The sequence below is a fragment of the Sebastes fasciatus genome, chromosome 24 (assembly GCF_043250625.1).
Source record: "Sebastes fasciatus isolate fSebFas1 chromosome 24, fSebFas1.pri, whole genome shotgun sequence".
Taxonomy (NCBI): Eukaryota; Metazoa; Chordata; class Actinopteri; order Perciformes; family Sebastidae; genus Sebastes; species Sebastes fasciatus.
Window position 1 is genome coordinate 13,651,492 of NC_133818.1, and position 25,905 is coordinate 13,677,396.

General features: G+C 43.0%; 1 protein-coding gene across 14 annotated transcripts in view; it reads left to right on the plus strand.

The window, feature by feature from the left end:
- LOC141762924 (receptor tyrosine-protein kinase erbB-4-like) overlaps nucleotides 1–25,905 on the plus strand; it is a 343,760-nt gene that overhangs the window by 201,066 nt on the left and 116,789 nt on the right. For all 14 annotated transcript variants that reach the window (XR_012592935.1, XR_012592934.1, XR_012592937.1 and 11 more), the window contains 10 exons: nucleotides 393–534; nucleotides 1,188–1,301; nucleotides 3,973–4,099; nucleotides 5,501–5,574; nucleotides 6,363–6,453; nucleotides 7,685–7,890; nucleotides 10,629–10,761; nucleotides 16,366–16,459; nucleotides 19,423–19,577; nucleotides 24,568–24,612. Coding sequence is in view for 7 of the 14 variants with exons in the window: in XM_074627098.1 (XP_074483199.1) it covers nucleotides 393–534; nucleotides 1,188–1,301; nucleotides 3,973–4,099; nucleotides 5,501–5,574; nucleotides 6,363–6,453; nucleotides 7,685–7,890; nucleotides 10,629–10,761; nucleotides 16,366–16,459; nucleotides 19,423–19,577; nucleotides 24,568–24,612 (1,181 nt within the window). In the remaining 7 variants the exon portion in view is untranslated. The remainder of the gene's footprint in view (nucleotides 1–392; nucleotides 535–1,187; nucleotides 1,302–3,972; nucleotides 4,100–5,500; nucleotides 5,575–6,362; nucleotides 6,454–7,684; nucleotides 7,891–10,628; nucleotides 10,762–16,365; nucleotides 16,460–19,422; nucleotides 19,578–24,567; nucleotides 24,613–25,905) is intronic.

Sequence of the window (25,905 nt, forward strand, 5' to 3'; positions counted from 1 at the left end):
TTCGCACACCCGTGCGCAACCGGGCCGGGGCGCACGCCGACAGAGATGATATTGTAGTTGTAATTCACAGAGAGGCTCATCCAATTCAATTACCGCCGGCGCAGCCTGTGGCCACACACACGACAAAACACTTAAGAGGTTTATGGGGAAAACATTTCACCATTTAGATCATGGCTGTGGATCAATGGCTCCAATTTTTCTGCCATTTCGGGGGAGACAAGGGACGGCTGCGCGGTCGCGATCCGGCGTAAAAATGAAATGCTGCCGTAATACTCTCACTCGCCGTGACTTATGTGAGGAAACACACACACCCCTCTCCCCTCTCCTTTCTCGCTATGTTTCACTCCATGCATGAAGTCATAGCCTCTCAGCTGACTGTGTGCTCTCCGCAGGCGTGCACCAATTTCAACGACAGCGGAGCATGCGTGACCCAGTGCCCTCAGCCGTTTGTGTACAACCCCACGTCCTTCCAGTTGGAGCACAACCCCCGAGCCAAGTACACCTACGGAGCCTTTTGCGTCAAGAAATGCCCACGTAAGTCTGCTTCAACTTCTAACGCTACAGTTTACTGTAACATCACACCGCAAGAACACAGATGCTCATTATGACGCTCATAATTAAGTTTTATAGACGGTGAACCGGTGTCCATTTATCCTCTTATCTATCCTGAAATAAGACTCCAGACAATTATCACAAGTCAAGATAAATTACTCAAACGCAAATAAATTGCACATCTCAATCAACTAGTTGCCATCTGTTTCAGCTTCTGGCATCTGAAGAGCAAATTGCAGCTCTTTTCTTTTCGCAGATACGGAGTCAGAGTGCAGCGGTAATCCAGCGAGCATGCATTAAAAGTCAAGCTCCGTCAACAGATTGCATATTCAAGTCCCACTGATCATCAAATGAGCATACACCAGTCGCACTTTTCCAGCGCCGCTCCCAAGTACTAATTTGATTCATTACTTTTCCTGAGCAATATAGCCCTAAACCATTAGTTTTGATCATTATACAAACGTGATTAAAATACAATCAATTTCTCGCCATTAGACGGGGCCTTCTAGGAAATTGTTCCACGAGTAAATGCTGCACTTTGATTTCTATGATTTGGGTATGTGATATCATTTATCACCACCGCATCTCTACTCATGAAACAACTGACTCACACACCTTCTCTGTGTCCCCGTCAGATAATTTCGTGGTGGACCACAGCTCCTGTGTCAGAGCGTGTCCCAGCAACAAGATGGAAGTGGAGGAGAACCGCATCAAAATGTGCATCCCCTGCACCGACATCTGCCCTAAAGGTAAACCACGGGATGGTATCAAGAACACTACTCCTTATGGGTTTAATTTTACATTATTTGCACATTACATTGACTGGTCAAAAACTTACTTGGTTACTTGATATCCTGCTAAACATTAGGGAACAAAAAAGATGCAGATTTATTTGATTTTTTTACTTTAAAGAATCTGTTTCTCAGACCTCATAAATGCTTGTCACCATTTGTGTGGCCATTTTTCTGTCGCTAGCTAAGTAGAAGGATGACTTCCACATATGTAATCCCGCCTACAGAGCTCTGATTGGTCAACTAGTTTTCCAATCAGAGGAAACTGCTGTCAATGGTCACAATCATAGACTGTTTACGAAGATGGTCGACATGACAGCTCCCCAAAAGTGAAGTCAAAACATCTCAATCGCCCCCTGCTGGCTGGCTGCAGTATAGGTCATAAGTCCCGCCTCCTCTTTGGTAGCGGATGGGACATGCTAAAAACTAAAAAATCAAAGTACACGCTGAATAAATGTTCTGCCATTTTAGGCAGTTCTTATCACGCTGATGTATGTTCATTTTTCTAATAAGTTTAGTTTAATGATTTATGTGCTTTACTGTAAAAAAAGGGGTGTAACATTATGATTGACAGCTCCTTTGAGTGAAGTAGTAACGCAGCCAGAGGCTCGGGAATTGTACGAAAGAGGACATGTAACTTTAACTTTCCATAACCGTGATTGTCGGTTTCAAACATAGACTGTAAATAAAAATTTTTTATATATGTTTCATACAGTCACTTTCCATGTCGCTAGCTAGCTTAGCAACATTTCCACTGACTTAGTAAGGCAGACACACAGATTATGAAACACGAATCATGAGTCTGTGTAATAGAACATGCGTCAGTTTGATCATAGTAATTTTAGAGATATTATGGTTAAATGTTGTTTCTTTCTAGCCAAACCAAGCTAACGTGGTGCTAACGTAGCAGCTAGGTGGCTCACGCTAACAAGCTGGCTGTGCTCGGCTCGTAACCAGGATATTTTGGCTTCATTTTCGAACAGTGAGAGGAAGTGTAATCCATCTTTATATACAGACTAAGATCACAATATACTACGATTAGAGGTCAAATGTTTTAACCTATCAAACGTTACTGGTGTGATTTTGTTCAAACTTGAGAAAGTGTTGCGTCAATGCTTTTTGTCCATGCATCATATTGTTTGGTCTGGTGGTTGCGCTATAAGCACGTGTCAAAGTTTCACACTTTGAGTGACTCCTAACTGCCATCGTTGGTCCAATTTTGATGAAACTAGGAACGATGATGCATTCCGCCCGCATCACTCACTCAGAAACTGGTGACTGTTGCCTTGTGAGATTGTCACATTTGTCTCAGCGCAGAGACACACTGACAACAGACAGACGCTTGGCCACGCTTCAGTGAATAATGTGGATAATTTCCACATCAATGGGATGAAAATCTGGGTTTTTATATAGATATTTATTCCTCCCGCTTCCCCCCACTTCCTGGCCTACTGCACTGCATTTACTGTATGTACAAAAGCTTATGCAGTTAAGCCTTTTTAATCTAATAGCTTAATGCTAACAGTGATGATACTGGATCAACAGTAGACCACAGGATTTATTTAAAAAAGCTTTATAGGAACTGTAATTTATTTTTAAGCGAGCCATTTTTGATATTACACAAAAAAAACAGCTTCTATCATAAAATACATAAAGTCAATTTTATGCCAGATGTTGTCGATTTCAAATGTATGTGGTCATGTTATGTATGTATCTATGCATTATTTAAACGGATGAACTGTGGTGAACCTTTCTCATATTACTGCCGTGAATATCCCCCGTATTACTCATTACATATTGGAGGATGAATATGACAAATATGGCTTAAATGAAGGTCACATGTTTGAACCCCAACCACAGTTAATTAACATGAAATGGTCCCATAAGGAGAAACTGCTGCTACCTGCTCAGTAATTACAACTCATTTTGCGCGGGTGTCAGCTAAATGGCTGAAAACGTTCTAATGTGAAATTAAACTGCATTGCTTCAGTTCAATACGGCGGATTAGCCGCTTCATCATATTGTTCGCACAAAAGGTAACTGATCTGCCCTTTTCTCTTCGAAAGGGAAGACAGTGGTGTTTTCCTCCGGGCTCCACGTACGGAGCCCACCATTGATTGGCTAATCTCTTGATTACATCGTCACGCAGCGGGGAGGGCTTAATGAGGGATAGCCCAAGGAACTGGGGGAAATGATAACAAATTAACATTTCAGATATGGAATTGGCTGGTATAAATCACTATCAAAAACTGGTTACACCACTTAATGCAAGCCTTATTCATCATCCCCTCCGCCTCTGTCAGAAATACTTGGCTCACACCAGAACCGCGAGTGTAATTAATGCAGATGTAATGAATTCATTATAGGGAGGAATTGGCTGTGGATTGGCCCGTGCTTTCATCAAAAGAATTCCAATGCACGGAGAGGGGCCGTGGCCTTGCCTCTGCACCAAAGCAGGGCTATATGTTCATAAAAGAGTGCAAATAATTAACGTGACAAATAGCTAATAGCGGTTCTTCAAGATGAGGTCTTTGCTGCACAAGGGCACTTTGGATATACACTACAGTAGGTAATTCATACCTAAAGCAACTTGAATTATGTATGATTGTGCATTTTTTTTTTCTCTCAGTGTGTGATGGCATAGGGACGGGCAGCCTGCAGACAGCTCAAACAGTGGATGCCAGCAATATTGATAAATTTGTCAACTGCACCAAAATCAACGGCAACCTCATCTTCCTCATTACAGGCATTAAAGGGTAAGTGACAGCTTGAAACCTCACACACACACACAAGGCTTTACTCTAATTAAATGGAATACTAACTGTGTGAGATCGAGCAGCATGAAACCAAGAGAGGTAGGTGTGTAAATGGACTGTTCTCCATTCATAACCCATTGTGATTCTTGGGGAAAAAGCAGTTCACTCTATTCAGTCAAAAACCACTGTCGGAGTGCCCCGAAGCCCTGGGGATAGAATGATGTGTAACTATGAATGTCACACAGCACATTTGGGACTGACTTTGGTATAATGAACATTATTTTCTCAATTTTGCCTTCAGCTTCCCAGTGTTCTTTAAAGGGACAGTTCAGCCCAAAATCAACCTGTAGTGCTATTTATCAATCTAGATTGTTTTGGTGTGAGTTGTTAGAAATATCGGCCGTAGAGATGTCTGCCTTCTCTTGAATATGTAAGGGATAATACCGTACAAGGTGTCCATTATCAGGAATTAATGGACGACGGGGAGGCCAGAACTGTCCATTAATTCCTGATTATGGACACCTCGGAGGGCATTATCCCGCTTATACCGTGCTCAATATTAATTTATATTTTCATGCGTTTTGCAACCAAAATCAACACCTGAGGGTTTGCTAATACCTGGGACAATCATTACCATCCTGTACGGTTGTTATGCAATGGAAACGTTGTTCACTACTCCAGTAAATAGTAAGAACCTTAGCTATGACTTGGCAAAAGGAGATATTTCTAGTCCGCTCAGCTCATAGAACCCTTTGGCTCAGCTATGAGCCAGAAAGCTAATGCTATGCTAGCAAGAGTCAAAGTTGATAACATTACGTCTGATTGAAAAATAGTAGCTATAACTTGACAGTTTGCTAAAAACGTGACTACTGAACTACACCCACCAAATGTACCACCGTGCAAAAGAAAGCGTGCATCTACTCATGGACGAGAGGCTAGTGACAGCGCGAGATAAAAACATTAATGGCGTTGTCATCTGCATAGCCGTAACGTGAGCTAGCTCAGTGGTGCTAGGTAAGCTAGCGGTATCAAGTATATGCATGCTTCCTTTTGCGCGGTGATACGGTTGGATTATCTTGAGTAACCAGGTCAATATTTCTGGAAAAAGACATTGCTGTTGAGTTTTTCAAACATATTTTTTTGGCGCTTCTAGTTTGTTTGTTTTATATTCGAGTGAAGGAAGACATCTCAACAGCTGATATCTCCGAAACTCAGCAACTCACACCAAAACAATCTAGATTGATAAATAGCATTACAGGTAAGAGGAAAAATATTTTTTAATTTGGGGGTGAACTGTCCCTTTAAGAACTGTTTTATAAATAAGGTCATACCATAGCAATATATGAATATATATTTGTTATAAAGATATTATTCACTTTTCTGCTGCTTTTTTCCCTCCAGGGACATGTATCATGGGATTGGACCTCTAGACCCTGAGCGTCTCAACGCGTTCCGCACTGTGAAGGAGATCACAGGTGAGACTCCCTCACTAGGGTCACCTTGGAAAAAAATTGGAAAACAAAACAGTATCATTATGTGCTGTGTGTGTGTGTGAATGATGTCACCTCTGAGGCAGTAAAAGAAAGCTTTAAGGGAAAAAGTGGAAAAGCTGATTTTTGTCAGTGAACTCTAAAAGGTGCTCTGGTGGATATTATGTTATTGTGTGTGTCTAATAGTTACACATGCTTACAGCAATGCGCTGCTGTGTGTGTGTGTGCATGCTTGAGTGTGTATTTATTCATTAACTATTAGAGGCCTTAAGGGATGAGCAATACCTCGTATACAAAGCCTTTTGTCATATTAAACTGCGACTTGCAGTTGAGCCAAACAGCTAATGGAGTGAAACTGCATTTTCATAATGAAAACCCAAGCAATAAGAAAGAGCAATGGCCTTTCTATCCCCGCCATTTCCTGCTCTATCCCTTTAATGTCATTTCCACACATCCTGATTTGATGTAATCTGTCATTAAAGGCAAGTGCAACCGGACAGATTGTGCAGATTATTAAATCCATTCTTTTAATTAGCGAATATTGTCTTCTCCGAGCACATTTTGTACAAAGAATGGGTTCTTAGTTGAACTTCACGGCGGCGGTGCAAACTCCATGACGAATGACTGAAGGATTCTTTTTATTTCCTCGCTCACGGTTGCTTATGTTCCTTCATCAAATACACCCAACACTCCTTTTCCCCTTTCATTTTCTTTTCACCATTTTTGCTGTAAATAACTTGAAATAAGTTTATTAATTATGCTCTTCTCTTTAGGTTTCCTCAACATCCAGTCTTGGCCGGAGAACATGACAGATCTGAGTGTTTTTTCGAGCCTGGCAACCATTGGAGGTAGATCTCTTTACAGGTATGTCTTCATGTTACCGCATCGCACTTCAGACACAGATTTGACATTATCCGACTTTCCCGGTTAATAAATAAAGCATCCTAAGTGGTACAGCAAATTAAAACAGCATTGTGAAAGTGTAGAAAGAAACTATAGAGTGCTGCAGGAATGAGTCCGGAAATGAGTTTTCATTGTAGCACTTCCGGTTCCCTCGTCAGTGGATTTTTTGGATGGGATTTTAGTTTGAAATAAGGTCTGTGGTTAACACAAGCTGAAGAGTTTTTAACATTTTGTTGTTTGCATTGATAAAATGCATCTATAAATATCCCACTCGTGAATTTTGAAGCCTTTATGTGTCTTAAAAAAGGCGGTTGCTAACAAGTGTCTAAAAGAGACTACTAAACATCATCATGCGACCGTGGTGTAGTTCGTTTATAGCCTAATGTTATCTTTTTTACCTCTGGCGATTGCATTTGCCCTTAAAAAATCATAAAAGTGGTGTTCATTTGTAAAGATTACCTTGGTGAACAAATCGTGTAAAATTCATATTTGTTTGCCGCAGAGCTTATTTTTTGTAATGATCTAAAATCCAATGGAAAAATCCAATTGGCTTTTTGTCAAGGGAACCAGGACGATGCTAACTTCCCGGTTGGCCTACAAAAATATGTCATCCCTGGAGCACTCTATTAGGATTCAAGATTAAACTGTAGGCTGACCGCCTGGGCTGTCACTTAGATTACATTACATACGTCAGTGTACTTATACGCAGATGACATGCTCATATTATTATAAGCTGTCTTTGCTCAGAAAGACCCTTATGTCTCTCTTTCTTGCTGTTTTCCTGTGTTTGTATGGCTACTGTCGAGGCTAATGAGGTGCCGGCCCGTGTTGTTCTGCACAGAGGCTATTTGAAGCGTTGCTGTCACGCAGCTTTGATTAGCCCCGTTTTGATAACGGCTTCTGTGTTCGCTTTACAAGTGGCTGATCCGAGGGATAGTGCTGGCAGAGTCAAAGGAGATCCCGCCTTGTAAACGCTAGTGATGAACCTGTAGCTCAGCAATGTTTCATGCAGAGCTGGAGCATCTTTCTCCTTTCTTTGTTTCTGCTTTTCTTCTCAATTTTTCCCACTTTACTTCTTTTAAAACTTTTTCATTCCCCTGTCATGCTCTTGTGTTCACCCCCCCTTCCTCTCTATCTTCACCTCTACATCCTTCTTCTTTCTCATAATCTCTTTAATCTCCTTCCCCTGCAGTGGAAGTGGCATTTCTCTGCTGATCCTGAAGCAGCGTTGGATCTCCTCGCTCCAGTTCCAGTCGCTGGACGAAATCAGTGCCGGGAACGTCTACATCTTCAACAACAGCCGCCTGTGCTTCTACAACACCGTCAACTGGACGTCGCTCTTCAGGACGCCGAGTCAGAAAGTCCTCATCCGCAACAACCGGGACCCAAAGGAATGCAGTAAGTAGTCTTCTACTTACTTACTTACTTAAATCTGCACCCTCTGAGGGTAGTTTACGCAATATGGCAGCATCTTTAATAGGGCTGGGACGATGCACCTATCTCTTGATACTATCACGATACTTGTGTGCCGATTCGATAAGTATTGCGATTTTTAAGTACAGTGATTCGATATTACGATTTATTGAGATTTTTGTTAACTTTTTTAACACTAGACTATGGGAAAAAGTTGAATCATACACTTCTAGGGACTTTTACTTTGGAAAATATCTAAATTAATACAGTAAAAATGTTTGATTTTCGGCATGTATGTAGTCAGAGATGTCCTGAAGTCAAATATATCAGTTATTGTATGGAATTATTTATTACATTTTTTCCAGCAACCCAAAAATCAAAGAATGAAGTCATTCCCCTTACAAATTATTGATATTTTATTTTTAATTTATAAGGGACATGTAATGTTTTATACTTTGGTGAATATAATCCAATCAATCTTATTTCCATATATGTATTTTGTATATACAGTTCCCTTTGTTAACACTTTATTTTGAAAACCCGACATAGTCACACGTGTATACTTGTATATATATATATAAAAGTATTTCAAAATCGTAAAAAAAACACATAACAGGATTTCTTTTTACCATGTTAACAGAAAATGTGTTATTGGGAGCTTAACACCTATTAGTTCTCCTGTTTGCTTATTTTCTTTCCTATTAGCCCCTCTAATTAATCCCAAACATAGATTCCCCGCATATCTCTGCAAATCCAGCTCCAGCCCCCCCCTGACATCCTTACACACTGACATGCCCGTTTCCAAGACGACCGTGTCACTGGCGTCTCTCGCTCCTTGGCCATGAAAGCCCTTATTCAGCTCCCGACGAGGAAAGTGCTTAATGCGTCATGCACAGAGGTGGATTAAGCTCACTGCTAGCCACGGGGGAGTGGACACCTGATGGAATGATGAATAGTCTACATGTGGCTTCAGCTGCAGATGGCGGAAACTGACCACATAGAGGGGGAGGTATAATACTCGGGGGAGCTATATTTTTGTAATTAATTGCAAACGGTGGTACCATTTTCTCTCCTTTTGATCGACACGTGTGCCAGTAAAGCTCACTGTAAGAAAGACAGAGATAACTAGAAAACAAAAACACAGACCGCCGTGGTTTTTCTCGTCCCTGCCAGGCTGCGGTTGATATCATTAGCCAGTTAATGAGTGCAGTGTGTGTGTTAGAGATCGATCGATAGTGCCTTACACAGGCCTCTTCATTAGGCTCAACCTCCCCTGTCTATCATTGACTGCTCGGCTGTTGACAAAGGGTTTCAACCCCCCCGCCGGGCGACACTCCCGGGGACGTGTGGGTGTCACTCACCGGATGGAGGACACGCCGGGTCCGATGAACGGCATCGATTGTTGTGGTTCGACTGGAAAGAAAGGGGCTTAGGGTCCTGGTTGGGGGCGAGGTGTGGGGAATACCAATGCTTACTCACACAGCTGGGCAGCCCTCGGCTATAGACCACACATACCCGCACACTAACGTGCACGCACACATGCAGGGAGATGCACGAACACTCACTTATCTCCTAAGTATGAATACAGAAACACACACTAGATTAAATTGTTCATAATGAAGCATCATTAGATACAGAGATACCAGAATAATCTATACACTGTATCGTGTTTCCAGTATGCTTGAATTACATCATGCGTGTGGGTGTGTATCTGCAGGCTCCAGTAGTGTGCATCTGTGCATGTATTTTTATGCCTCCGCGGTCGGAGGCGTTATGTTTTTCGGGTTGTCCGTCCGATACATTCTCGCGATATCTCAGGAACGCCTGGAGGGAATTTCTTCAAATTTGGCACAAAAGTCCACTTGGATTCAAGGATGACTTGATTCGATTTTGGTGGTCAAAGGTCACTGTGACCTCACGTCCGTCCCATTCTCGTGATATCTCAGGAACGCCTTGAGCTGATTTCTTTAAATGCGGCACAAAAAAATTTAAAATAGTATCGCGATATTCACTATTTCCGATATTTTCTTTACACCCCTAGTGTAAACACACTCAAGACACATTGAGGACGCATTGAGATCGGATCTTTCAGACCACATTCAGAGGCACATATGGCCACATTCTTTTAGCAGTGTGTACGCGAATGTGTCCTGGGCCACATTAAGGACCGCCTACTCTACTGGCATCCTGCTGGGATCCGCGGGGTCTCTGGGCTCCTCAGGTGAATAGACCGGCAGACTTCTTCTGTCGGTACTGTATTTTATTAAAATATATCTATTCTATAGGCGACATATCTACAGACTATCAGACTAGTCACAGGAAGTGCATTATTATCGGAGATGTGTCGGTGCTTTTGTTTCGGTGCTTTGCACGGAGCTGACGCTCACCCGCTCTCCTCCCCGGCTCTCTGAAGCTGTGTACGCCGCGAGGAGGTCCTGTTGGACCGCCGGTACAATAACCTTATATCTTGATGTTAATAAAATGTATCCAAATTCACAAATATGTAGGATGTTACTACTGACATTCCTGTAATATTACGTCACAACGTCTGCTGTATTAGCCGTGTGTTTACTACGTGTTTATTTGCAGATAGAGCGGTGAAGTGACATCGGATCACAAGTGGTTAGTGGAGACGCAGACGCATTTTTGGCCATAACTCAAGAATTTTGGACAGGCGGTAATTCTAGTTTATATAAATGTATTTACGTCCTCTCTCTCCACAGCTCAGCAGCAGATGGTGTGCGACGGGATGTGTTCGGACGACGGCTGCTGGGGCCCGGGGCCCGACCAGTGTCTCTCCTGCCGATACTTCAGACGGGGTCGCACCTGCATCGAGTCCTGCAACCTCTTTGATGGGTGAGTAGTCCGATACACAAAAAAGACATTTGGATGCATTCTGAACAAACGTTTTGTCCAGTTTGAGCTGATCCGACACAAACCCCCCGAACCCCCAAAAAATGAGCGTTTTCCTGAATGTCAGATCCTGATGCTTTCAGGAGACTGCATTAATTCTCAGCCACACATGACGAGCGGAGGAAATAAAAATCAATTTAAACAGCTCTGATGCATGAGAATGAAGTCAAAACATTCTCAAGGGCTCCGGAGGAGGAGAGTCTAATTGCAGATTGGCATGAATTTAATGAGATGAACCAATAAGGAATTTCACTCTGTGAACAGTTAAAGGAACATTTGGCTGCATCCATAGTCCAAAACCAATTTGAATATATTGTTGAAGTATTATATTTTATTACAAATTGCCCATTTGGGCTGACAGACGAGTGTTTACCGCTCTGAGCCGGGGAAATGACTGACATTTGCGACAAAGGCCCTTTGAGTGTCCTCACAATCCACTGATGTTCTGTTTTCAGTGTGAATAATTGCATTCAGGTCATCACTTGGTGCCGCCAAGAGGCACATCAAAAAGATCACCGCCAACTCACCTGGGGAGAAACACTCCTTTGTAGACGTAGTTTCCAGCCTTTTGTGCTGCTCTTGAATGAACGAGGAGATGTTGTGAATCAGAACACTTGAAAGCATCCATCTAAAATAAGACCGTACCGGCAGCAAGATAAATATGACTTTTCTTGCAAGCAGTGATGTCAAGCTTGTGTTCTCCCCGGGGGGGGGGGGGGGGGGGGGGGGGGGGGGGGGGGGGAGGAGAGAGTGCACGTGTGTGTGTGTGTGTGTGCGTGCGAGAGCGAGCAACCCTCGGTCATGTTGACTTGTTGCCGGTCCTTTTTTCCCGGCACCGTTTGTGGGAGGGAGGCTTTGAAGTTGCCGGGAAAAACAGCTCACAGCGAAGGCTTTGAAGAAGACTGGTGAGGATGAGACGCGTGGCAGGGAGCTGCTGAAGCACACTTGTTTCCCATACTGTAAATACAGTCAGTCACTGTGATGCATTGTAAGTAGCGTTCGACAGGCCCACTCCTCGCTTTGGCGCCGCCGGCCTGAACGGTGGAATTGAAATGTCCATAACCTAAAGGTTCGCCTGCTGTAAGACGTCACCGTGTATCTTTGAGATGGAAACCTTGGATAACCTGTATATTTCCCCCCCCCTGGTATCTTACTACTATACGCTCTCTGTCTCAATACAAAACTTGATTTGTACAGCAAAAATGTGTAGCCTGGAGTTAGTGACACATACTGTAGTCGGTGTGCTTGTACCCTTTATTTAAATCTCACAGTATATTGAGAAAATAGACCCTATTTACAATGTGACTATAACAGGACATAAAAAAGAAGAAAGTGAGTCAGAAGAAGCTTTAAATAAGATCCTTAAAATGTCCCCAGAGATTAAAGTTTCAGCCTTTAGAGTATTACATCAATTCCAAGAATAAGCATGAAATCTAGTGGTGTTTTGTCCAATTTGGGGTTACATAACTAGCCCTTTTAACAGAGAACAAAACTGATATCTTGCCCCCTTTTTATCACCGAGATACTACGCCTGTCAATCAATTAGAATATTTAATTGCAATTATTCGCATGATTGTCCATAGTTAATCGCAAATGAATTGCACATTTTTGAACAAGTAGTACCTTAAATGGAAGATTTGTCATTTATTACTCTTATGAACATGGGAGTGGGCAAATATGCTTGCTTTATGCAAATATATGTATATATTGATTATTGGAAAATCAATTAACAACACAAAACAATGACAAATATTATCCAGAAACCCTCACAGGTACTGCATTTAGCATTAAAAATATGCTCAAATCATAACATGGCTGGCGTGTCAGTGTGCTGACTTGACAATGACTTGCCCCAAACTGCATGTGATTATCATAAAGTGGGCATGTCTGCAAAGGGGAGACTCGTGGGTACCCATATAACCCATTTTCATTCACATATCTTGAGGTCAGAGGTCAAGGGACCCCTCTAAAAATGGCCATGACTGCTTCCTCGCCAAAATTTAGCGTAAGTTTGGAGCGTTATTTAGCCTCCTTTGCGACAAGCTAGTATGACATGGTTGGTACCAATGGATTCCTTAAGTTTTCTAGTTTCATATGAGCCCTAAAAATCGCACGTTGCGTTAATGTGTTAAAGAAATTAGAGGCGTTAAAACGAATATGCATTAATGCATTATCATCACGTTAACTTTTACAACCCTAACTAATACTAATACAATGTAGAATGGTACCAGTGTTCATTATTATCAGAAAGAGAGGACAACAGGATACAATATCTGATTTTATAACTGTCACCAGTGATAAAGTGGCGGTATACTTTATCTCAGGATGTACAGTATGAGGGATGGCTGCTGCACGTCTAAATATAACATCCTCCGTATCTAGTACACACAGAGAGAGAGACTGTTTCAGCACTTTCTTTTTTTAAAAGACAGTAAAAGACAGCCGGGTATGAACGTGAAAGTAATTCTGTCCTCCATGATATTTTTAGTTTGGATCTGATTGAATAACACTGCCCTGTAACATGTAGAAATCAAGTCTGGTCAATTTCCACTTTCCAGTGCGATAAATATTTGTTCCTATCAGCATTTGTCAAGTTTTAGAATAACTGAACGTGGTGCACTTATTTTCTATGGGACGCAAGTTAATTGCAAAACAAATTAGTTTTGTCGTCACCAGGTGCTGAAAAATGTCTGCACAGGATGTTATCACTATTGTTGTCAGCATGATTTCTTTATTATATGAGCCCAAGTTTATACTACAGGTACAAACAAAAATGTAATTTAGATTGTTGGAGTGGATGGCAAGTTACTTATTTACACAACTAGTGCAGTGCCCGTTCGTGACCTTGCCATTTGGAGCAGGTCGATTCCCGGTATTGCTGCTTGCAGCGTTGTTATTGGGCGTGGCCATTCGGAGCATGTGGCTGTTTGAAGTGAGCCGATTGCTTGGCCCGAAGGGAGAGCTGCTTGCGGTGTTGTCGAAAACCAAACATCGCTCATTGACGTTGGGGAATTGATGAAGAGTCAAGTTAGTATGTCCAGCATCAATGCTTGCCTCGCCTCGTCTGCAGAACCCTGACGCCCTGCCCTTGCAGAACAGAACTCCGTTCACTTTTTATTCAAAGTTTGCCAAGTGTGAAGTGGATCGAATGACTGGTTCTCGAGATATGCGAAAGACACACGGACAGACAGAGGTTCCTTGCTTTATAGTTCGATGCTAACGAGCAAGCTGCTTTCTATGCTTGTGAGCGTTGTTTTCCGTGACAGTACGGTATCATCTGCATAGAGTGTAATGTTTCAGCGGTATCTTACAGTCTTATGAATGATTGGTTCCAATATCTTGCGTTGAGTTACTGTATATGAGATTCTACTGTATGTAGCATATTGACTTGATATCTGCCTCTCTGAATCTATCGTATTGGACTGTATATCTCTACACAATTTAGTGTTAGCTCATTAAATATGTTTCCAAGTTGGCCATTTTAAAGATTCCTCAGCTCGCCCTCGTTATATGTCTCCATTCTTAATGAGGAAAGGCACTAATTCCCTTTAGTTTATACGTCTGTTGAATAAAACAAAGGAGGAGCAAAGGAGTGCGAGAGGGGAAAAGAAAACGGCTGAGACGGTGTCCACTGGGGGAAGGGGGGGAGGAGGAGGAAGCGGATTAGGGAGGCGTAGAAAGTGTTTAATTAAAAAAGTTGCTCTGGTGGGTTGGCCATGCTCTGGTTTGCTGGAGGTTTGGAGGTCTGAATAGTAGCCACAGTCCTGCTTAAATTCCTGCTAAAACAGGGCTAATCCCTCATCAGGCCATGCCCCGATGGGGCCTTGGTGCACACTTCCAGCCGTGAAGGGGGCCAATCAGGAGGAACGGCTTTGGCGGAATGGAAATGACCCTGGAGAGCGCCGCTGCCGAGGTCTTTGTCTCTCCTCCATGTATTTTTTTCCCTTCCTCAACCAACAAAAGAGATATCTCTCCACTGCCGGGGCCCTTTTCTAAAGGATTCCCTTGGACAGAGCTTCCAGGAGAGGAATCTAATTTATTTTGGAACAAGGGGGAAAGAAAGACGAGGGAGAAATGTAAAGAGAGCGATGGGAGTTTCCTTTGAGTCCAACGAAAATATTATTAATAAAAAGACACTGTGATACTGTATGTTTGGATGCTTAAGACGAACTGCTGCGAACACGACGAACCATTCGGACCATTAAAAAAATGCCCCGACATTAAGGCCTCTGCGAATATAGTATTTTATCATCGCTTTTATGGCCCTGTAATGTGATACGGTGCAACTCGGGAGTGTCTCTTTTCTTGTTTGAAGCTTTAAGAAAATCTAAAAGGTTTTCATCTAATATTCACCATATGCATATAACACACAAACCCGCGGGAGATCGGGATTTTTCAGTGCAAGATCACATAAAAACAGCTCACTGTTGAATCTTTATTCCACCCTAGTAGCACCGCATGCAAATACAAACAAAACTGCACACAGAGTCCCTCTCATTATCTCAGCACTGTGAGAACGGGGGCTTGTTTTTTTAAACTGGGCGAATCCTCCTCTGAGGACGTCTGTCCTCTGCATCGGCTGATCGATGCCTCTGATGTGAAAAGTGTTTTTGATCGGCGGCGGGTTGTTATTGACAGCGGCCATCCTCCGCTCGCCTGAGACGCCACACTTCAAAAGCTAATGCGCTGATTCGGACACAAACAAAGGGAGAAATATATAGATCGGGTGCATCCACACACATGTGAGGAGTTTGGCCTGAGGCGCTGTGCAGCTCATGGCGGTGTAATTGCAGTGTATAAACCCAATATTGAGCTCTATTGTTTGCCTCGGTTCCTCCAGAAGTCTAAGTGGGAAAACAAAACCATCATGAACTACACGCACTGTTCTAACTGGCTAAATGAAGAGGCTGGTAAAGCTTCTACCAGTGGCACAAACTGCAGTGATAGAATTGAATAGATCGGATGTCACCGAAACCCGATCCAGCTATTGGAGTCAGTATCGGCCCGATATCCGGTTCGGTATCGGTATCGGTGCATCCCTACTCTGTACCTCCCACTTCACCCAAAGCCAACTTCTATCCATGCCCTCTCCCTGGCCTCTCCTTCCTTTCTCTCACTCCCTCCCACCAGCTCTCCTTTCACTTCCCTCCACGCATCCCCTCGTGTTTGCCCATGATTTAAAAAGCTGTTCATTATTCATGGGCCTTCTCTGTTAGCATATTGACCATACTAAGCCTTTAACTTGATCAAATAGTCTTAGGCAGCGAGCTGCCCTGCGTGCCCCGCTGCCAGAGGGCACTCCAGCAGTCAGTGCAATTAGGAATCGAGGAGATGGGCACGAGTAAATGAAGCTTTAACCTTGCTCTCTTGATGCTGTATCACATGTTGGTTTAAAATCAAAAGGCTGCTATGTACAGCTTGCGCTCATACGCACACAGCATACTTCAAAACCTTCTCTCAGCAGGCTCTTAATCAATATTTCAATGTGGGTATGCTCTCAAATCTATAATACATGCACCTCTATCTCTATTTCCCTATTACTACCAGGGAAATGCGTGAGTTTGCCAACGGATCTGTGTGCCTGGAGTGTGATAGCCAGTGTGAGAAGATGGATGGGAACACCATGACATGTCTTGGCCAGGTAAGAATCCTCTTCAGACACCCTCAAACTTCCTTTTCACTTAATGATACTAGACTTTTCACTTTTCGATTAAAACCACCTCCTCTCATTTTTTCTGCTCAAGATAGTCCCATATCTTTGTGCGTGCTGAAGTGGATTTCCAACTTATTTTTGTGGGAGTCTATCTGTTTTTGCGTGCAGGATTTCAGAAGATATAAGTGCTGTGTTTGCAAAGGTGAATGGTAGGTTAATGGGAGGAATGATAAACTACCGTGGCTACTTTAGGAGGCATGCTTTTGGCAAGCACACACACACACACACACACACACACAGTCAAAACAGCAAAATGAGATTAGTTTCTGACCTTCCCGTAAAGTCACTTTTAGAGTCTCGGATGTGATCACACCACGAAATGTTAGAAATTCCCTTAAAATGTCAGCAGAGATGCACACAAAAAAACATCTTAAAGAAATGAGGCATCAATACCAGTACCCTTAAAGTGATACTGATACCAGTAGAGTACTTCATTGGAGACCCATCATGTGAATGGAAGCTGTGTGAGAGTCCCACTGGCTAGCTCACGGAGCTGTTTGTTCCCTCTGCTCCCTGGCTCTCTAAGCCGCTCCAGGCCGCTCCACTCAAATCACTCAACACTTGCTCCAAAAAAAGGAAAGCTATTTTAATTAGAGCTGTTGGCTACCGGATGTCCTTTTTTGAACATTTGAAGCTTCTATTGAGGTTATCGGATGAAGCTTTGAATGTCTGTCGTCATATTTTATGACGTTATCACCCTAAAAAAAAACCATACAAAATTCTCAATTTGAATAAAAGTGATACATCGGATTAAATTTTTTTAATTAAATCAACTTTCTTTCATTAAATATAACTCGTCACTTTCATTTGATTGCTTCTAGACCGCCGCGTTAATACAGGTGCGTCCTTTGTGTGCGTGGCAAAGGGTCATGAAAAGGCTAAACGCCAACAAATATCGATTGAAGCGGAATACTTTGTTAGTAGGGCTGTCAAAGTTAACGCGATAATGACGCGTTAATGTAATCAATCTTTCAGAGGTGGTAGCGGGCTCAGTTTTGAAGCTAGAGTGAAGTTACTGGCATCATATGAAACTAGAAAAACATAAAGAAAAGAAGAGGGAAGCTAAATAACACTCCAAACTTGCGCTAAATTTTGGCGAGGAAAAACTGTCATGGCCATTTTCAAAGGGGTCCCTTGACCTCTGACCTCCAGATATGTGAATGTAAATGGGTTCTATGGGTACCTACGAGTCTCCCCTTTACAGACATGCCCACTTTATGATAATCACATGCAGTTTGGGGTCAAGTCATAGTCAAGTCAGCACACTGACAGCTGTTGTTGCCTGTTGACTTGAGTTTGTTATGATTTGAGCATATTTTTTATGCTAAATGCAGTACCTGTGAGGGTTTCTGGACAATATTCATCATTGTTTTGTGTTGTTAATTGATTTCCAATAATAAATATATACACACATTTGCATAAAGCAGAATATTTGCACACTCCCATGTTGATAAGAGTATTAAATACTTGACAAATCTCCCTTTAAGGTGCATTTTGAATAGATAAAAAATGTGATTCATTTGCGATTAACTATGGACAATCATGCGGTTAATCGCGATTTATATAATTGACTACATACATGCTGAAAATCAAACATTCTTACTGTATCAAGTTTGATATTTTCCAGAGTAAAAGTCCCTAGAAGTGTATGATTCAACTTTTTCCCATGATCTAGTGTTAAAAAAGTTAACAGAAGTTGCAATACATATCGAATCGGGCACCCAAGTATCGTGATAGTATCGAATCAGGAGAAAGGTGAATTGTCCCAGCCCTACCTTTTTTTTTTACAAATGTATGTCTTCAATTGAATGCCACAGACCGGCGAACGAGCACATCTTACCCTTTATCCTTTAGGGGTCGTGAGCCAAAAAAGGTTTTGAAGCGTCTGCTCCGCCGCCATACATAATTTAACACAACATTACAGAAAGTTGTATTGAAAAACGCGCCGCATGACTTATTCTGCGGAATTTAGTAGTTTAGTGTGTGAGTAACCTTTTATGACTGTCCCGTGGAGAGAGACGAGGAGGGAGAGAGAGAATAAGAGATGAAGAGGGAGGGAGACTCCTCAAGGATGCACAGAGAGGCGGCTTGACTTTGAGATGCTGGTCACAGCCGAGTAGTAAATAACACCGGAGTCAATCATCCGCGGGCGCCACCGCGCACACAAACACACATAGCGCACGCAAGCATGCACACACGCACACACGCGGACATGCAAAGTGAGAATAATGTTTATTGATGGCGTGTGTCTCAATGTGTCAAACTGTGAGAGGCTGTCCATCAGGTCGCCGCGGTCGTCATTAGCAACGGAGCGCGGCGCCAAAACTCCCAGAATACAAAATTTTTTTGCACAATTGTAAGTTCACAACATAAACACACGGTCGCACACACACACACACACACGGAGAGCGCTACCCATCTTACTTATTCATGATCCCCGGCGCAGCTGAGCCCGTGCTCAGTCACCACTTGTCATCTCCATCACATCGGATGCACCGCGCTTTGACATGACCTGATTCCTTATGCGTTTTGCCAATTTGAGCAGGGGGGGCGCCGCGGAATACACTCTCGGCAATTTTCGCCCGACACATTATAAATCGCTGAATGGGATTCACGCGGGTCCCGGCCTGGCTACATCAGCCGTTGCAGGAAGTGAGCAAATTGACGTGATTCGCCAGGTTTGAATTTGATTCTATTCTCTCCTCTCATACATTTTTCTTGCTTTATCCCATTCCATCGCCCCCTAACTGTATTACTTCACCTCTTTGCCCATTATTTTGTCCTACATTTCTCTCTCTCTGTTGATTTCTTTCCATCTTACTAATCCCTTTACTCTTTTTCTTTATTCCTCCCTTGTCCATCACCTCCCTCCTCCTCCCTCCTCTTCTCAGGGCCCGGACCAATGTGTAAAATGCCTCCACTTCAAAGATGGACCCAACTGTGTGGAGAAATGCCCCGACGGGTTGCAGGGGGCCAACAGTTTCATCTTCAAGTACGCCAAGGCCAACAACGAGTGTCATCCCTGCCATGCCAACTGCACCCAGGGGTAAGTGAGGGAGAGGATGCGTAAAGATGCGTGTAAAGATTTCAATCGTTTGCTCGGACTTATCCTGAGCGTCTCTCTCTGGATCGGGCGCTTTTATGCTGTTAACCCTCTGGGGCCCACAGTAGTCTTTTTTAGGGGGGTACAGGGGGTCTTTAGGGGGAGATAGCAGGTCAACGGTAGATGTCACGTAGAAGTGGTGTACATCATGTGAAAGCTGGGAACCTGAAGATTAATTTGAGATGCTGCTCAGCACTGTTGCGTCAAGGCCCTCGGTCTCTAGTTTGTTATTGTAAAGTTTCATGAGCTTCTTTCCCGACATGGCAGTATGACATGGTACCGATAGATTCCTTAGGTTTTTTTTGTTTCATATGACACCTGTGGCTTCACTCTAGCCCTGAAACTGATCGCGGGCGGTCTCGGGGTGTTAAAAGCGTCGTGACGACACACTGCTTTGGACGTCGGCCGCCTCCCTCCCAAGGAGAGAGAGGAAGAAGAGAGAGAAGATGACTTAATCTCGACCTGTAGCTGGCTTCTGGTGGCTCTACATTCAGGGGCAGAATGCATTGACCTTGTAAGGCCATGTGGCGTATTGTGTATATGAACTATAAATGAAGGGATGTGTGCAGAGAGACAGTAGCTTGAGGGGAGAAACAAAACCATGGGGGGGGGGGGCTGGTACAGCGTGGAAATGTAAGATAAGGAAGACACAAAAGTGAAGGAGTACAGCAGGTGGATGAGGCGCCCGAGGTTCTATAGGTGTTATGCCGGCTGCAACAAAAGAGCATCCCCGACACAAACTAAAACATCTGCTGGAGGAAAAAGTTCACTCCATAAAATTAGTGGTAAAACAAATTCTGCAGCATAACACCCCGTATTTGCACTGGAGATCCAGAAGGTCCACATGTACCTCATTATAGAGTGTTATTGTAGCTACAGGACAGGAGTTCTCTCTGTGTGGCGCGGCAAACAGAATAAAGAAATTGACTTATTCTGCTTACATCCCAGCAATAAAAAAAGAAAGGTTGCTGTACTCGCTGTCAGAAAACAGTGCGGTTTTATACCTTGTTTGGAACTTTACACCAACAGGAACAGTTGTTACAGTACCGTGGAATTTCAGCGGTATTGGTATCGACTACTAAATTTCCGTTACATCCATATTGCACAGAGTCAGGCCGGCTGTTTCTTTCTTTATGCTAAGCTAAACAAGCAGACACAGAGGTGAAAGCAGGATGTGTATTCAAAAGCACGGACGCTGTGGATGTATGCGCCGACGAGGCTGGGTCCACGTCTTCATCCTCTCCAGCCTGTTTCTTTTAAAGTCAGCGTGGCAGCGACTTTGAACCGGAGCTTTTGGACTTTTACTTTCTCACTAAAACCTGGAGGAGCAGAGCATCAAGGAAACAACAGGGCGGACGGACGCAAACTAAGTTAGAGCGCCGAAACCTAGCAACAGGGCCGGAGATATGATCCGAAGGTGGAGAGGGGACTTATCGTACTGTCTGCGGCGCAGCGGGAGGTCATTTTATTTTACTGCAGCTCGCCTCTAAGTGTTGATAATGTCAGCGCAGAGTGAAGGAGCCTCTGTGAAGAAGAGGGAAAGACAATGGGTGTGAAAAGAGGGTAGAAAGCAGAGGAGAGGAGAGAATTCATAATTCTTCCCATGACAGCTTTCGCTCACACACCGCTCGTTCCTGACACTGTGAACACTAATCTGTCGTTGGCATGACAACACCTCCATCATGCTTTGTCATCTTACTCTGCCCTCCAGTGCTCCGGATTCACACCAAGAAAGGGTATTTGAGGCGAAGTGAGACATTACAGAGGTCAAAGGTCAGCGTCAGGGAACAGAGCAACACCCTTAAAGAGTTAGCATCTTGCTAAAAGACACTTCAGTGCAAACGATTAGTCCAGAAGCCTCATTACGCCGCCTCAATGGTTTTCAAACCCCAGAGGGGCGCGGGGGAGTTGAAGGGGAGAGATGTGAGGATGAGATGCCGCATGAGGTAAACGGGACTGGTGCACAAAAAACAACAGGAATTTGGTTATTGTAGTTTGGCCAGCTGACACGGTCAGCAGTCGGAGCTGCAGCAGTGGCGGGGAGGCATTAAACCTGATTGCTGCAATTTGTGTCGCACTAAGACTTTGAGTGAGTCACAACTCATTCCAATCTGAATACACAGATTGGAATGAAACATCAACATCTTTAGATTCAGTGTGACTTTCACTTTCCATCTCTGATTCCATCACAAATAAACGTCCATAAATCCGCCTAGAAATCATAGGAAAAAAAGAGCTACTCCAGAACTTGCCTTAGAATCATCAAGTTTTCTTCAGTATCAAAGTAATCCAGTGATAGTTGCCCGTACATGCATGGGTACATTGCTGACAGGAGCTGCTAATAGCTAATTCGGCATACTTTTAATTAGGGATTGGGGGGAAAAATCGATACAGCATACTAGTATTGCGATATTTCACATGGCAATATTGTATCGATACACAGACATCGAGTAGCGGGCACAGTCTTACAGCTAGAGTGAAGATACTGGTATCATATAAAACTAGATGTATTTATCTAATGAAATATTCTGCTTAAGTCTATATGTGTCGGTGTTTAGCCTTTTAAAATAACATTTTCACTGCGGTCAAAAACTGTTTTCTCTCACGTACCCACATTTCATTAGGGGAAGTCTAGCAGCAATCTAACCGCACCGTAAATTACATATATATAAATAATATGGTTGTCGAAGTTGACGCGATAATAACGCGGTAACGCAAAATCGTTTTAACGCCACTAATATCAGTCAGAGGTCAAAGGAACCTTTTGAGAATGGCCACGACAGTTTTTCCTCGCAAAAAATGTAACGCAAGTTTCAAGCGTTATTTAACCTCCTCCGCGACAAGCTAGTTCGACACGGTTGGTACCGATGGATTCCTTAGGTTTTTCTAGTTTCGCAGGTTGCGTTAATACGTTAAAGAAATGAATGGCGTTAAAAATAAATTTGCGATAACGCATTATTGTCACGTCAACTTTGACAGCCCTAATTAATATTTTTCTTTAACTAACATTACATAATTACGCAGCTCACAGCCATATTTAGCATTACGAAAATTAGATAGCTAGGGCGTTAGAAAACGTTAGTGTGTTGTCTCGAACAAAGTTAATTTCCTCCTGATTTGTCTGATATTTTCATTTTAGTGTCAGAATGTTAGGAAGATATGTGGCTTGTGGGTCCAAAATGGGTCCAATGTTTACTTTGGGGCGAAAGAATCGGTTATAATCTGTGTTCACGTTCACTTCTCCTATTGGAGTTATTAATTAGACCTGCCGTTAGTCTCCTAAATGGGCGGGGCAGTGGCGAAACCCACGTGACACAGATACAGGAAACTAGATTTCAGTGCACCGTCTCCTTTGCGACTATTATCAAAAAGCATAAGAGAAGAATATGCACTATACCTGCCCCATGATGGTTATTGTCACAACTCCTTTGTTCTCCAGGAAGGAAACTATGTGGCTCATGCACACACACTCTAACACGCATCCACGCACACACACAACGTTGCATACAGACACTGATTAATCGCTAATTAGCTATTTGGTGCGCCATTTAATTGACAACGAAGCGACTTTGGAGGAGCCACAGTTGTCACCAATTTAATTCCAAAGTTGGCCTGCTCTCCTAATTTGCTGTGTAATTTGTAGTGTCTTGTGTGCTCGTGCAGCTCACACACACACACACACACACACACACACACACACACACACACACACACACACACACACACACACACACACACACACACACACACACACAGAGAGGAGCATTCAAAACCCGTTCTCCTGTGTCTATCCTGCTGTTCAAAGTCCTCCACTCAAGGAGCTGGAATTAATGAGCAGCCAGCTCTAATCACTTCCTGCTTACCTAATGCAAAAAACACCACTTGTCACTGATCGGCGTGTTATCAGCACTGCGTTCCAGCGGCTTTGATTGTCGAGATAGTGAAAGAAAAAGAAGTGTTTGGAAAGGAGGTAAAGATATTAAAGACCCTGAAATCAGAGCCAAATTGACATTAAAGCTGCAATTAGCAATGAACGGGCCATCGCATCTCCCCGGTACTGGCAAAACGCCGATGGACGCGGCCAGGCACAGTGAAACTGGAACTCTGCTGAGTGCAATGACGCCTCCCACAACAGCAGATTTGACAAATTTTGCTGGAGTTACAACAACTTCCTGTTTCATGGCGAATGGCACAAAATGGCCGCCACGCCGCGGCAAGGTCGTTCAATGAAAACTGAGGATTTTAATAGCTTTTCATTGTTAACGTCTTTAGATGGTCCTGACCAAATTTCAAGTCGATCTGATTAAATCTGTAGGACGAGTTTGTTAAAGTCTGTAAAACGCTAAAAATGGACGAAAATGGCACATTGAGTTCTAAATGGCTGACTTCCTGTTGGGTTTTGGGTATACCTCCAAGAGGCTTTTTTGTGCGTCTCCACATGTTTCATCTGCCTACCAAGTTTCATACACGTAGTTGAAACCTGAACGAGGGGCTCAATTTTTCCAACATTGTAGTGGGCGCTAGCGAGCCATTTTGCAACACCCAAGACCCAATAAATAACACATTTTACACCCTAATTTAACGTCTTCTTTCAGGAAAAAAATAGCTGAAAGTCACTATGGAGCTCCACATAGACAGTGAAAGGGAGATGTGACTGTTTAATGTTAATTTCCCCAAAGGTTTATCACAGCATTTTGTTTGGAAAATGCTCCCAGATGCTGCAGAAATGTTTTCCCAGAACAACGCGTTCCCACCCAATCGCTTCTCCCCCCCCGTCATGTTGACGAGCGGTCAGCCGTGCTCGTGGATTCAATTTTCCACCGGTCCCCACCCAGTGACAGCTGATTGACGTGGAAGAAAGACAACGCGAGGTTTACTCATAACCTGTCCCTGATTTAATGGATGATCTCTCTTGGTTTTGTCTTCCCTGCAGGTGCGTCGGGCCGAGACTCCAAGATTGTGTCGGGATGATGGACAGGTAAGAGATCTCGGGGTACATTCGTAATGTGGGGCTGGGAGACCACCATCAGATTCTGCCACTACTCATTAAAGTTCCTCATGATACTCATTAGTCACTTTTGTGTTTTGTAATTGATGGATGTTTTGTTCTGGTCTGAATCTTGTGGGCTAATTTGTGCCACTGTTAGCATTCAATATGTGTCAATGGAGTGTCATTCTGATTATGAATGAGAGGGAAATAATTCAGCTTTTATTTGATTTTAATGTTCAGCATTTAGAGTGCTACTTTTATTTAAATTGAAAAAATTCAACATAATGGTACCGAAAAACAAGGATATGAATTTAGAGAAATAAATAAAAAATAATAATGATAATTTAAAAAATAGAATTTTGGGATAAAATAATAAAAAAAAGCACATTATTCTTCTTTTTCACCATACACTTTGACAGTTTTATCACTTTTGTCAGGGCGTTTCACAATCCAACATTTAGTCTGTTACAATCAAACTCTTGTGCGGTTTGTTTGAGCGCTGCAGAACGCAGTAATAGAACTGTGGTGCGGACCAAAACAACCTGTCCGAGACCGCTTACGAGAGGTGGTCCAAGCGAACCCCCAGTGCGGTTCGATTGCAGTAAGAACATAATCCGACCCAATTGCAGGAAGTGGACCAAAACGCAAAGGATTATGGGGTTGCCTGCGTGGGCATTTGTTGAGATGGACACAGGTTAACGACAGGTTAACATGAGTGGGAGAGGACTGACCTGGACTTCTGCAGAAGTCTGATGTTTGCTTGACACCATCAAGTAGTCGATGGAGCTCAGAAATGGAGGAACAACTTGTTGATTTGTGGCAACAACGCAAGTGTTTATTTTTACATGACTTCATCCATCCATCCTTCGTGAATTTTCAGTACAAAGTAGTGCAACAATCGTTTTATCGTTCTAAAATTTGCAGTGACACTTTTGACCTAATGATTACACAATATATAATCATTCAATCAAGTCCAAAAGGTAAGTGAGTGTATACGATGGTAACATAAATGTGTTTTAGATTCTGGTTCACGACTATTATGATAATTTAAACAAGCGGAAAGTCAACAAAAGCCAAGTAGACTTAAGAAAAAGTGTTTATCGGAACAGCCACACAGCCTAAATAGCCCGAAGACACAACAACAACAACTCCATTAAAAATAACCATAAAAACAAGTGATCTTTCCAGCAAATTCAAAAGAGTGACAAACTCATTAAAACCGAACCCAAACCAGCGCACCCATAAAAAGGAGGTCTTGAGCTGCTTTTAAGCCCGGGAAAC